General features: G+C 33.7%; 1 protein-coding gene across 19 annotated transcripts in view; it reads right to left on the bottom strand.

Annotated features, from left to right (window-relative positions):
- LOC145270654 (RIMS-binding protein 2-like) overlaps positions 1–13,774 on the bottom strand; it is a 1,565,000-nt gene that overhangs the window by 528,721 nt on the left and 1,022,505 nt on the right. For all 19 annotated transcript variants that reach the window (XM_080126270.1, XM_080126275.1, XM_080126269.1 and 16 more), the window contains one exon: positions 13,056–13,145. In XM_080126270.1, coding sequence (XP_079982396.1) covers positions 13,056–13,145 — 90 coding nt within the window. The remainder of the gene's footprint in view (positions 1–13,055; positions 13,146–13,774) is intronic.

Below are 13,774 nucleotides of genomic sequence, written 5' to 3'. Positions count from 1 at the left end.
ATAGATAGATTGACATTTATACTGTTTGACAGTTCTGAGAGTGGGAGTGTTTCTATAACATTGACACATATTTCTTTACCTATTTTTGATATGAGTTTATCCACAATAAATAAATACAGATCAGTGGAATATAATACGTTTGTTGTTGAATAACATAACACGAAGATGCAGATACAAAATTTTGAAGTTGTTAGTTTATTCCATACGACCGGTCAATGGCTTTGCATCAAGGAATTCAAAGTCTCTACATGATTCTTTCTTCTCCCCTTCGCTTCCAAGGTGGAATGTCAGTTCTGTCTGTCCGACCTTGTCCGACCTCTGACTTCTCTCTCTCTCCCCCTGACTGACTGACTCTTACTGACCTAAAGCTCTCTATATTGAGAACTCGTGACGTCATTGCGTGACCAAAAACATGCATCTCGGACTTGTGGCCTGACATGCCTCTGTCTCTAAGCATGCATTGTTCCTCACGTTTTACAACAACCGATTTCTCTCCAACCTAATTTTCCTAACCCACTTTACAAATATGTTTAACATTTTCTATTGTTCGGATCTAGATCCCTTATTTTAATTTCATTTCTTTAACAGAAACAAAATTACATTATCACATTCCTATTTCAATAAACAGATATCTAACTATTTTATGTGAACTAAACAATGGTTAATTCTACATTCCATTTTCAATAACATTCTGTATTATTTATTTTAACTTATGATCGGAATTCTCAATTCCAAATCTAGCTGTACAGGTTCAAATCCTCGGCTATCCTATCTCATATGTAATCACTTACAAGAAGAGGCGATTTGTTATTGTAACATATATATATATATATATATATATACTAGCATTGGTGCCCGGCGTTGCCTGAGTGTTTGGAAGTGTATGCTGAGCAAAAAAAGAAGCGGTCAATTTTTTTTAACTTTGACCCCTTAACAGCCAAATTTCTGGTTGAAAACCGATTACAAAGATGTTCCTAAATCTCAGTAGCCTGTATATCAAATATCTAGTCTGTAGACTAAAAATCGACAGAGTTATTGCATAGGGAAATGTACACAGATACACAGACAGACAGACACGTTCACTTTTATAGATATACTAGTATTTAGGCCCGGCGTTGCCCGGATGTTTGGAGGTGCATGCTAAGCAAAAAAAAGTCAATTTTTTTATATTTTGACCCCTATTATGACCTCTTAAAATTTATTATTTTGGGCTCCAATCAAGTTATTAAGTTAGATCTATGTCCAAGAAACCTATATCTAAAATTTAAAGTGTTTACACTCCAAATTGTCGGAGGAGTTGGTAGAGTTCTCAAAGGTCAAATCGTTGAACTTTGACCCCTTAACAACCAAATTTCTGGCCGAAAACCGATCACATAGATTTTCCCAAATCTCAGTACCCTGTATATCAAATTTCGAGTCTGTAGGCTGAAAATTAACAAAGTTATTGCGAAGGAAAATGTACACAGACAGACAGACACTTTCACTTTTATATATATGTAGTCATCCACATACAGTACTGTTTCCCTGTTTTCACAGCTCACGGCTAGACAAGCATCTACTTCAAGCCAGGATCGAAACCCAACTGCCCAAACGACAGTTGGAGCTTCGAACCTATTCGGCTGCTGCTATGCGAGCAGTGAATTAACAATGTTTTGACATTGTACAAATACCTAAGCTCAATTTGTTTACACAAAGAGCATTGCTTCATACGCTAATGGTAATTTGTCTATCACTTCCCAATATGCTCAACCCAATATAGGGAGCATTATAGTCATCCACATACAGTACTGTTTCACTATTTCACAGCCCATCAATGCAGCTATACAGGCAACTGCCTCAAGCTAGGATATATATTAGGATATATTTCATCTTAAATTCTACGCAATTATGCATAAATAGAATTCAATGACTCTCTGCCTGAGAGTACATCTTTCAAACTGCTTCATCTAACGTTCATAGGAAACATGAGTTGGAACAATTAAGGCGCTCTCTACCGTGCTAGAAAACTACTGACACCTGAAAGTATCCTGTACCTCTATAAGGCCACCATTCGCCCATGTATGGAGTATTGTTGTCATATTTGCATCTGCTACTAGTCTCTCGCTCCTAGACAAGGTTAAAAAAAAGAGTCGCCAATCTGATAGGCCCTGAACTGACATCTAAGCTTCAGCCACTGTCCCATCGACGAAATGTTGCATCCCTCTGCTTGTTCTACAAGTATTTTAATGGTGAATGCTCTGACGAACTGCAGACACTTGTGCCCCCACGACGTAGACACCCTCGACAAACCCGACAGGCAGCTAAATCCCACCCCAACACAGTAGAGATCCCTAGATGTAAAAGATCTTTCTACTCCAGTAGTTTCTTCCCCAGAACCGCTAAACTCTGGAATTCCATTCTAGGTTCCTGCAGAAGTTCAAGTTTAACGTGAACCGACATCTTGCTGCCCAAATCCCAACATAGTGCCCCAGTAGTTGCTGCCCCTGATAGTAGCCCCCTACACCAAAGTGGCAATGTGCCTTGTTTGGGGTGAAAATGTAATAAAAAAAAATAGGGCAATGAAACCTATCATTTAATACGAAACCATTAAAATTTCGTATTCCTATTTTATTTGCTTTTGCAAAGAGTTCTTTGATGTTATTACTATTGTACGATTTTTGCTGGGCAGGGGGGGGGGGGGGACTAAATCGATGCAGTTTATTAAAATATGTTTTACTGTGTTTTTCTCTTGGCAAGATATGGTTCCGGAGAAAAGAAGTGGGTGATATTTGCATCGTCTGTTTTTATTCTTGAACAGGCAACAATCTGGTCATATGATGACATGAAAGTCAATAGCCATGATGTATCGAAAATAATAATAATAAATAATAATAATAATAATAATAAATAAAAATAATAATAATAAAAATAACAACAATAATAATAATAATAATAATAATAATAATAATAATAATAATAATAATAATAATAATAATAATAATAAAATGCAGCGAAAATCCAATGAAAAATGTCAATATTTCAGAGCCAAGATTAACCTCAATCAAAAAAAACGTCATTTTCAAAATGAAGGCTACATTCCAGGATGATCATTTTTTTTTTTTTTTTTTTTTTTAACCTCCCCTCCTTTCCTCTCTTATCAGAAGACTTACTAAATAATTCATCCAATTAATTTACTAAAAAAAAAAAAAAAAACATAATGCGAAAGTGATATTCTTGTATTTGTGATGCCCAACTTCACAAGACATCCCGCACCCCCTACTTTAACCTATCCCTACCCCACCCCAGTTCTCCTCCTTATCTATCATGGGACATGTCAGCTGACCATCTCCATAAACATGGGCCACACTGCAACAAAAAAAATCTTTACTCTTTCGTAAAGGAGACATTGTTTGACAAACGCTGTGCACGAACAGTTTTGAACGCATTCTGACTGGAGAGAAACTTGAATGTCTACTAACCATCATCCTCAAGTGTCTATGATTTCGTGGTAAGTGCTCGACTGAGCTTTAATTTTTGGTTCCCTCTTTCCAGATGTGGCAACAACACTTCATCTTCACACATATTTGACTCTTAGAATATATTGAATGCCTACTGGAGAGAACTTGAATGCCTACTAGACATTACCATCAAGTGTCTAACGTCTTTCTGTACAGGGGTTTGTCAGGACAAACTGGCATGAGGATAATTTTCCGTACAAGTAAACGCTGACTAAATATTCAAAATTTCATAGTATTCACAACCCAAATAATATTTCCTCGGTGTGGATAGCCCACAAAGAATGGTGAACCTTCTCTAATTGATGTTAGTTTAAGTAATAAGACGAAACAAGATACTCCACCAGACTAGATAAATTCTTGTCCTGGAATCCAGTAAGACCAAGAGACCACAAATTAACGTATACTGTAAAATATTTAAATGATCGATTGGGGAGAGGAAAGTTAATACTATTAACTTCTTTACTAACTCAACAGTTGAGACTTCTTGGCCTTCGGGGGGGATCAAAGTGTAGTATCTGTTCCGGCAGATACTGCAAGCTATGACTAGCTATGACTAGCAAAGACCAGATGTGGGGGCAACCCCACATGCCTGACCTTTAACCAGCTCCCATTTCCCACCTCTCGGGAGCTGGTCCCCTTTTTCCCTTCCCCCTCCCTTCACTCCTCACATTAAAAATTGGCCTTGTGCCTAATTTGTTCGGTGGGGGAGCAAATAAATACCATCTGTTCCGGCAGATACTGCACTTAAGATAATTTGTACCAGTCAATGGAGGGGAAACCCTCTATACTGGGACAATTATTATTTTTGGTAACCAGAGTGCCCCCTTTTTGCCTACTTTTAGGGGAGCTGGTTTTTACCTCACATTAAAAACGGCCTTGTGCCTAATTTGCTCAGTGGGGGAGCAAATAAATACCATCTGTTCCGGCAGATACTGCAAGCTATGACTAGCAAAGACCAGCTATGACTAGCAAAGACCAGCTATGACTAGCAAAGACCAGCTATGACTAGTAAAGACCAGATGTGGGGACAACCCCACATGCCTGACCTTTAACCAGCCCCCATTTCCCACCTCTCGGGAGCTGGTCCCCTTTTCCCCTTCCCCCTCCCTTCACTCCTCATATTAAAAATCAGCCTTGTGCCTAATTTGCTCGGTGGGGGAGCAAATAAATACCATCTGTTCCGGCAGATACTGCAAGCAAAGACCATATGTGGGGGCAACCCCACATATAAGACCTTGGTCAACGTAGGGGCAACCCTTCATACCAATTGTCACTATCCAGCTCCCCTACTCCCCGGGGAGTTGGTCCCCATTTCCCCTTCACTCCTCACATTAAAAATCGGCCTTGTGCCTAATTTGCTCAGTGGGGGAGCAAATAAATACCATCTGTTCCGGCAGATACTGCAAGCAAAGACCATATGTGGGGCAACCCCACATATAAGACCTTGGTCAACGTAGGGGCAACCCTCCATACCAATTGTCACTCCCCGGGGAGTTGGTCTCCATTTCCCCTTCACTCCTCACTTTAAAAATCGGCCTTGTGCCTAATTTGCTCAGTGGGGAAGCAAATAAATACCTCAAAGTGTAGTATCTGTTCTTCAGATGCTGCACTTCAATTTCTTGTTCTCTGTCAGCGGAGGAGAAATCCTTCACGACTGAGACAATTTTAAATTTTTGTTCCTTTTTTTTTCCAAGTTAGAAAACAACCCTGGTGTTTAACTCTGCCCTCGTGGGGGAGGCAAATTAAATAGAAACTCAACATTTGAGATGTAAATGATATTTAATGGAACATTCAAATAACTACGTATCTCATGTAGAGACCAAGTGTTAGCCCCTAGGAAGGGGATCCTTGATTTTGGAGAACTTTGACTGAAGTAGAGAATTTTGCCAAAAGTGGGATATTTTTTGGAGTGGTAGAATGCTCCGATCATTTTTCCAACAACCTTGGCAATGGATTTGATGCAAGTCTTCCATGTCAGGGTCAGGTTTGGAATAAAGGTCAGAATAAAGTGGGCAAAGCTTTAATTTTTTGGTTCCTTCTTTCCAGATGTGGCAGCAACACTTGCTGTTTGCTCATATTTGACTCTTAGAATATATTGAATGCCTACTGGAGAGAACTTGAATATCTACTAGACACTGTGCTCGAGTGTCTAACGTCTCTCTGTACAGGAGTTTGTCAGAACAATCTGGCATGAGGATACTTTTCCATACAAGTAAACCTTGACCAAACATTCAAAATCACACATTATTCACAGCACAAATAAAATCTCAGTATGGCTAACCCACATTAGCTTTTACGGGGAACGGAGCACCTTCTCTAAGTGATGTCACCTCAAGTAATAGCACGAAGCTGGATACTCCACCAGACAAGATAAATTCTTGTCCTGGAATCCAGTAAGACAAAGAGACAATAAGAAAAATACATGATAATATTAAAATGGTCATTTGAGGAGAAGAAAGATCATGCTCCAAACTTCTTTACTAACTCGTGTTTGAGAGATAAAGAACTTTAATTGAACATCTGAATATCTATGTATTGAATATGTATTTATGTAATATGTATTTACATATGTCTTTGTTTTATCGTTATTTCCATGGCAAGTGCTCGTCTGAGCTCCAATCTCTCGTCTCCCCCCCCCTCGCCAATCTTTCACGAGAAACACCCGTCTGGCTGAAACCACTGTCAGTAATTTTCCCCACTCTTTATCTGTGCCTAAATCCAAACGTAGATTCCATGAACAAAGCTTCTTTCTCAGAAGTGCACGACTGTGGAGCTCTCTTCCGTTTGCCTGTTTCCCACCTGACTACAACTTGGATGTCTTCAAGTCCAACATAAACAAATTCCTGATAAACCGCCCCCTTAAGTAAGACACTTTATCAAATCTCCAATACTAATGATTACTACAATACTATCTCATTGATTACGGTACACGCAATAACCCTTATCCCTGAGTAGCCTCAAGGCCTTGATAAGAAAAAAAAATATGTATGTATTTATATAGAAGAAAGCATCAAGAACGTGCTACTAGTGGCGCACATGTCTGCACAATGTGTGCCAAGGAATGTCAGAGTTTGGCAGGGTTTAAAAGTCACCTTTGTGCGGCCCATCACAGATTTGTTTTCGTGTTTCTGTATATATATATATTTTATGTGGTATGTATGTATTTATATGGTATGTATTTGTATATGTATTTATTTATATATGTATGTATTTATACATGGTATGCATCATATATGTATGTATATATGTTGTATGTAGTATATGTGGTATGTATTTGTATATGTATGTATTTATATATGGTACGTATCATATATGTATGTATTTATACATGGTACGTATCATATATGTATGTATTTATACATGGTACGTATCATATATGTATGTATTTATACATGGTACGAATCATATACGTATTTATACATGGTACGAATCATATACGTATTTATACATGGTACGTATCATATACGTATGTATTTATACATGGTACGTATCATATACGTATGTATTTATATATGGTACGTATCATATATGTATGTATTTATACATGGTACGTATCATATACGTATGTATTTATACATGGTACGTATCATATACGTATGTATTTATACATGGTACGTATCATATATGTATGTATTTATACATGGTACGTATCATATACGTATGTATTTATACATGGTACGTATCATATATGTATGTATTTATATATGGTACGTATCATATATGTATGTATTTATACATGGTACGTATCATATACGTATGTATTTATACATGGTACGTATCATATACGTATGTATTTATACATGGTACGTATCATATATGTATGTATTTATATATGGTACGTATCATATATGTATGTATTTATACATGGTACGTATCATATATGCATGTATTTATATATGGTACGTATCATATACGTATGTATTTATATATGGTACGTATCATATGTATTTATTTATATATGGTACGTATCATATATGTATGTATTTATATATGGTACGTATCATATATGTATGTATTTATACATGGTACGTATCATATATGTATGTATTTATACATGGTACGTATCATATATGTATGTATTTATATATGGTACGTATCATATACGTATGTATTTATATATGGTACGTATCATATATGTATGTATTTATATATGGTACGTATCATATATGTATGTATTTATATATGGTACGTATCATATATGTATGTATTTATATATGGTACGTATCATATGTATGTATTTATACATGGTACGTATCATATATGTATGTATGTATTTATATATGGTACGTATCATATATGTATGTATTTATATATGGTACGTATCATATATGTATTAATTTATATATGGTACGTATCATATATGCATGTATTTATATATGGTACGTATCATATACGTATGTATTTATACATGGTACGTATCATATACGTATGTATTTATACATGGTACGTATCATATACGTATGTATTTATACATGGTACGTATCATATATGTATGTATTTATATATGGTACGTATCATATATGTATGTATTTATACATGGTACGTATCATATATGCATGTATTTATATATGGTACGTATCATATACGTATGTATTTATATATGGTACGTATCATATATGTATTTATTTATATATGGTACGTATCATATATGTATGTATTTATATATGGTACGTATCATATATGTATGTATTTATACATGGTACGTATCATATATGTATGTATTTATATATGGTACGTATCATATACGTATGTATTTATATATGGTACGTATCATATATGTATTTATTTATATATGGTACGTATCATATATGTATGTATTTATATATGGTACGTATCATATATGTATGTATTTATATATGGTACGTATCATATGTATGTATTTATATATGGTACGTATCATATGTATGTATTTATACATGGTACGTATCATATATGTATGTATGTATTTATATATGGTACGTATCATATATGTATGTATTTATATATGGTACGTATCATATATGTATTAATTTATATATGGTACGTATCATATATGTATTAATTTATATATGGTACGTATCATATATGCATGTATTTATATATGGTACGTATCATATACGTATGTATTTATACATGGTACGTATCATATATGTATGTATTTATACATGGTACGTATCATATATGTATGTATTTATATATGGTACGTATCATATATGTATGTATTTATATATGGTACGTATCATATATGTATGTATTTATATATGGTACGTATCATATATGTATGTATTTATACATGGTACGTATCATATATGTATGTATTTATACATGGTACGTATCATATACGTATGTATTTATACATGGTACGTATCATATACGTATGTATTTATATATGGTACGTATCATATATGTATGTATTTATACATGGTACGTATCATATATGTATGTATTTATATATGGTACGTATCATATATGTATGTATTTATATATGGTACGTATCATATACGTATTTATATGTATAAAATGTATTGAAGAACTTAAATTGAACATCCGATTATCTACGTATTGAATATAGAGATCAATTGTTAGTCCCAGGTACGGAACTCCTTGATTTCTGGGAACTTCGACTGAAGGAAAATTAAAAAAAAGAAAAGAGAACTATAAATAAAAAGGAGCTAATAATTTACTTTTTTTAAAATTTATTGTGCAAGTTTTTTTTGTTTTGCATTTATTAAACCCCCCCAAAATATATTGTCACTGAGACGTAAGAAGTTACTGTCAATTAGAGGTTACCTACAGGGGTATTTCAAGCGGTGAAGTTGTGCAGAGAGATGTTTGTTCACATTACATTTAAATGAAGAGGGAGAAAAAAAGAGAAGGGCCTCTTCCGAAGACAAACAATTACTTATTGCGATTTTTATTTGCAATTTTTAGTTTTTTTCTAAATCTTCTATACTACTATAATTTTTTGTGTGTGTATTGATATTCATATTAAAAACCCTTTTTTCTATTTATTTAAAAAGAAAATACAACTTTGTTATATATGGGTCGTGGAATTGCATTCATCAGCAAAAGATCTAGCTAATTTGCATATTCTTTTAAACATTCATTTTAATTAATTCCCTATTAGTTTTTTCGCTTTTCTTATGGGATGATCATCTTTAGTTAACTATTACGTGTAATTATATTCATGCAGATATTCTACATGATTTATACTTGCATAATATTTGCGTAAAAAGTTTATAGTAAACACAAACCTCTTTCTACATATATTTATGTATGCGTATATATATTTGTTTAAAAAAATTTTTCATACCAAAGTCCGCTGTCAGGTTTTGGTCTACAGACATAAAACTTAATATATAGGATATTTGGACCCATGCAAAACTTTTATATTCGGGGTTTATCCGAGAAAAATCGGTGTAAAAATGTGAAAATTAAGGAAATGGAATGTGCTAGGTGAAAGTCGAACGACGGCATTATGAATATACATGCGTAACGTAATAGCTATTGGTTCATGTTTTAATTTTTAGCCTTGCAGCAAACATGTCTTCATAGCTCAGGCATTACCGTCAAAGGAAAAAGTAAATCAACATTATTATATTATATTGGACCCAATATACAGTAATGATTTAAAAAATTTAAAAAAAAAAAAAAAAAAAGGAAAATTGACTCGTGTGCCATCACCGAGAATTGAAACCAAAATGTTTAGCTTACTGTTTTTAAAATCGCCAAAACATTTGTGAATTTGTGAAAAACAAAATGATTCAGTGATCGCAGGAGATAAAATGATTTACTGACAAAATAATTTTTCAATGAGGGACTAAAGAAAAAGTTTTTTGTATAGTTTTACAGGTTAGAAACTTGCAAGACAGACAGACACACACACACACACACACATATATATATATATATATATATATATATATATATATATATATATATATATATTAAGTAATGTGATTGATAATTTAAAATTTAAAAATCAAATTATAATTAAATTAAAAAATGATTTTGTTGTTATTCCTTCTTATGAAACGGATTTTTAATTTAATTATAATTTGATTTTTAAATTTTAAATTATCAATCACATTAATATTGAAGTAGCTCTAGGACATTTAACTATCGAGCTTATTATATATCTAAATTACAACGAGCACTTTCTCTTTCCTGTATTTTAATTAAACTAGTAATTTCACTGTTACATTAAAATACACTCAGCTCTTTAAACTATTGTTCTAATCTCCTTTAAATTATATATATATATATATATATATATATATATATATATATATATATATATATATATATATCACACACCCTTTAAAAATGACGTAGAATTTAACACTTTACAGAAAGATTTGTTTCCGTCAGTCTAGACAATATCCGGTCAGATTAATACAAACTGTTACAGGCTGTTTTTTTTTTAAAGACTGATCTTAATTCTGTAAAAAATTTCGATTTGCTTTTTTTTTTTTTGAGGGGGGGGGGGCTTTTTTTCTTTTCTAGCTGAAGTTAGAATTCGAAGCGGTCAACGTTTCTGTATAGCCGTTTCAAGAATATTAAAAACAGATGAATTTTTTCTGTTTATTTATAAGTGTTTTTGTTTGTTTGTTTGAATATTTTTAAAAAAATAAAACATTTTTCTGTCTACACGGAATTATTTTTTCAAGCTAGAAACTTATTGAGATTAACAAATCATTTCATTTGGTGAAGAGTTTATTATGTTCCGAAGTTTCTAGGGCGATACAGGTACATATTTTTTAGATTCCGATACCTCCAAAAGTTCCAATTTTTTTCACAAACCTTTCGGCATAAAATTTAAGATATTTTGTTAGCTTTTATTTATTTTTTCCATTTTTATTTTCATCCTCTCAAAATGCCGCCCCCTGGTATGTGCCGCTCGTAAAATAGGGACACATTTTTCCGATTCCGATATCTCTAAAAGTCCCGATTTTTTACAACCGTTTCGGCATAAAATTTCAGATTTTTTGTTGGCTTTCAGTTATTTTTATTTATTTTTTTACCCTCTCAAAATGCCGCCCTCTGGCACATGCTACCCGGGGCGAACCGCCCCCAGTCCTTGCTACGCCACTGTATATATGTATAAATATATATATATATATATATATATATATTATTTTTAAAATATAATTATCCACTGACATGTGTTTCGCCGTCTACGACTCATCAGAGTGGCTGAATCTAGTGAGATTCGAAATCGGGACCTCAACATGACCTCTTAACTGGTCCATCTCGCCGACAGTTAGGATATATCGTGATTTATTTAGATGTTATTTGTTTTTGTTTTTGCGATACGTTTTTTTTTTTTGAATGAATTCAATTTATGAAAACGTATCGCAAAATATTTTTTAAAAATAATATATATACCGCTCCCCATGTGAGGGTACCAAATTGGTTAAAAGGGAAATTTATTCCCAACTCGCATTTAGGTAAAAATGCACTTTTGTAAATAATTTAATTCATTCATTAAAAAAAAAAAAAAAAAAAAAAAAACTATCACAAAAACAAATAACATTATATATATATATATATATATATAACATGTGAAAGCGTCTGTCTGTGTATATTTTCCCTACACAATAACTCCAGCCAGCCTTCCTACTACCACTTTTTTTTTTTGCTCAACACACACCTCTAAACACCCGGGCAACGCCGGGCACCCATGCTAGTATAAATTATATATTAGACGTCAAGACATATGTATGATTTTCAGAATGTGAGGGATTGTATATAATAAATTCCACAGCCAAACAACGTCGCAGCCCATAAGAATCATACAGTCAAAGAACCGGAAGTCAAAGACTTGGACTTCCGGTTCTTTGACTGTCATGGCTCTTGTGGGTTGCGACGTTGTTTGGCTGTGGAATTTATTATATATATATATAATAGTAGTAAAATTTAACTCTTATGCATAGATCATCGTATAACGATTAGATAACTGTCTGGCTGACGTAAATGAACATTTAAAAATTAAGATGTTTAAATTCAACGTTATTTCACGCGGTCAATGGTAGCCGAATGGATTAGGTCTTCGCTAATCGAGCCAGAGATATCTCGTGTTGCAAGGTTTGAATCATTCGACTGGTATTGATCGTGACACCCTGCACTGAAGATTCCTGAAAGGATGAAACACTAGTGTCTGTAGGTATTTAATTATTATAGTAAAAAAATTAATATCATATATATATATATATATATATATATATATATATATATATAATAGTAGTAAAATATGTTTGTAACCCATATATATACATTTTTCTCACTCGTGGTTGCATAATTTTTTTGTTTTGTTAAAGATGAGAAATAAAGTTGATAAATTAATTCACCTCTGACTATATGTTTTTATCCTACAAGACCATCCTCCCAGGTATTACCTCCTTCTTTGCATTGCATGTTTCTTCATCATGATACCATCCTCCTAAATCCTAAATATTACCACCTCTGGTACACGGGGGGGAGTGGGAAGGAATTATGTAGTATCTGTTCTGTGATCATAATACCGTCCTCCCAGGGATTACTACCTCCTTTTTTTCTCGGGGGGGGGGGATTACTTACCATTTCAATTTGTTTCACTTGTTTTTCTAAAACATTGACATTTTCTTCCAACTGCGTGTTCCTGCTTTGCGTTTCTTGCAGTTCCTTCTCCTACAAAATAGAATATATAGATATATTAGACATTAAGATATATATCTATAAATATAAAAGCGAAAATGTGTGTATGTGTGTGTGTTCATATGTATGTATGTGTGTTTGCATGTCTCGCAAAACCTTTCGACACGGATCACGGATTTTCGCCAGATTGGTATCATTTTAAACTTCCAACCTTCGGCCAACACATATCGAAAAATTGGCCAAAAACGTTAATTCCTTCACCCTGAAATCATTAGTTTTCTACAGGGGGGACGTCAGCAAAAAAATCCTCTCATGACGATTCCACTTCCACGCATGTGTCATACAACATCGTAACCTGATTTACTTTAAATATTTGAAAAAGCGACACAATTTCGTCAATGTTGTCTTAGCTCAGTTGCTTAGAGCGCTGCCTCATTATCTAAAGGTTTTGGGTTCGAATCGTGGTGTGAGAGGTCTTTTTTTTTTCGATTTTTTAAATTTTAATATTGAAGCGGGGTTATTTAAGCCATTTTTCACATGGGCGGGTTTATTTTTCAGATTTTTTAACGTTCGTTTTTCTGTTTCGCGTTTTCTTTTTTTTGTTTTTTACTTCGCTTATTCTTACATTTTCATTAACACCCCACCACCCCCGCCCGATCACC

The sequence above is a fragment of the Euprymna scolopes genome, chromosome 46 (assembly GCF_053919585.1).
Source record: "Euprymna scolopes isolate OS-2025 chromosome 46, ASM5391958v1, whole genome shotgun sequence".
In the NCBI taxonomy this organism is placed as follows: Eukaryota; Metazoa; Mollusca; class Cephalopoda; order Sepiida; family Sepiolidae; genus Euprymna; species Euprymna scolopes.
The sequence above is the reverse complement of the archived record's forward strand: the minus strand, read 5'-3'. Positions and strand labels throughout refer to the sequence as shown.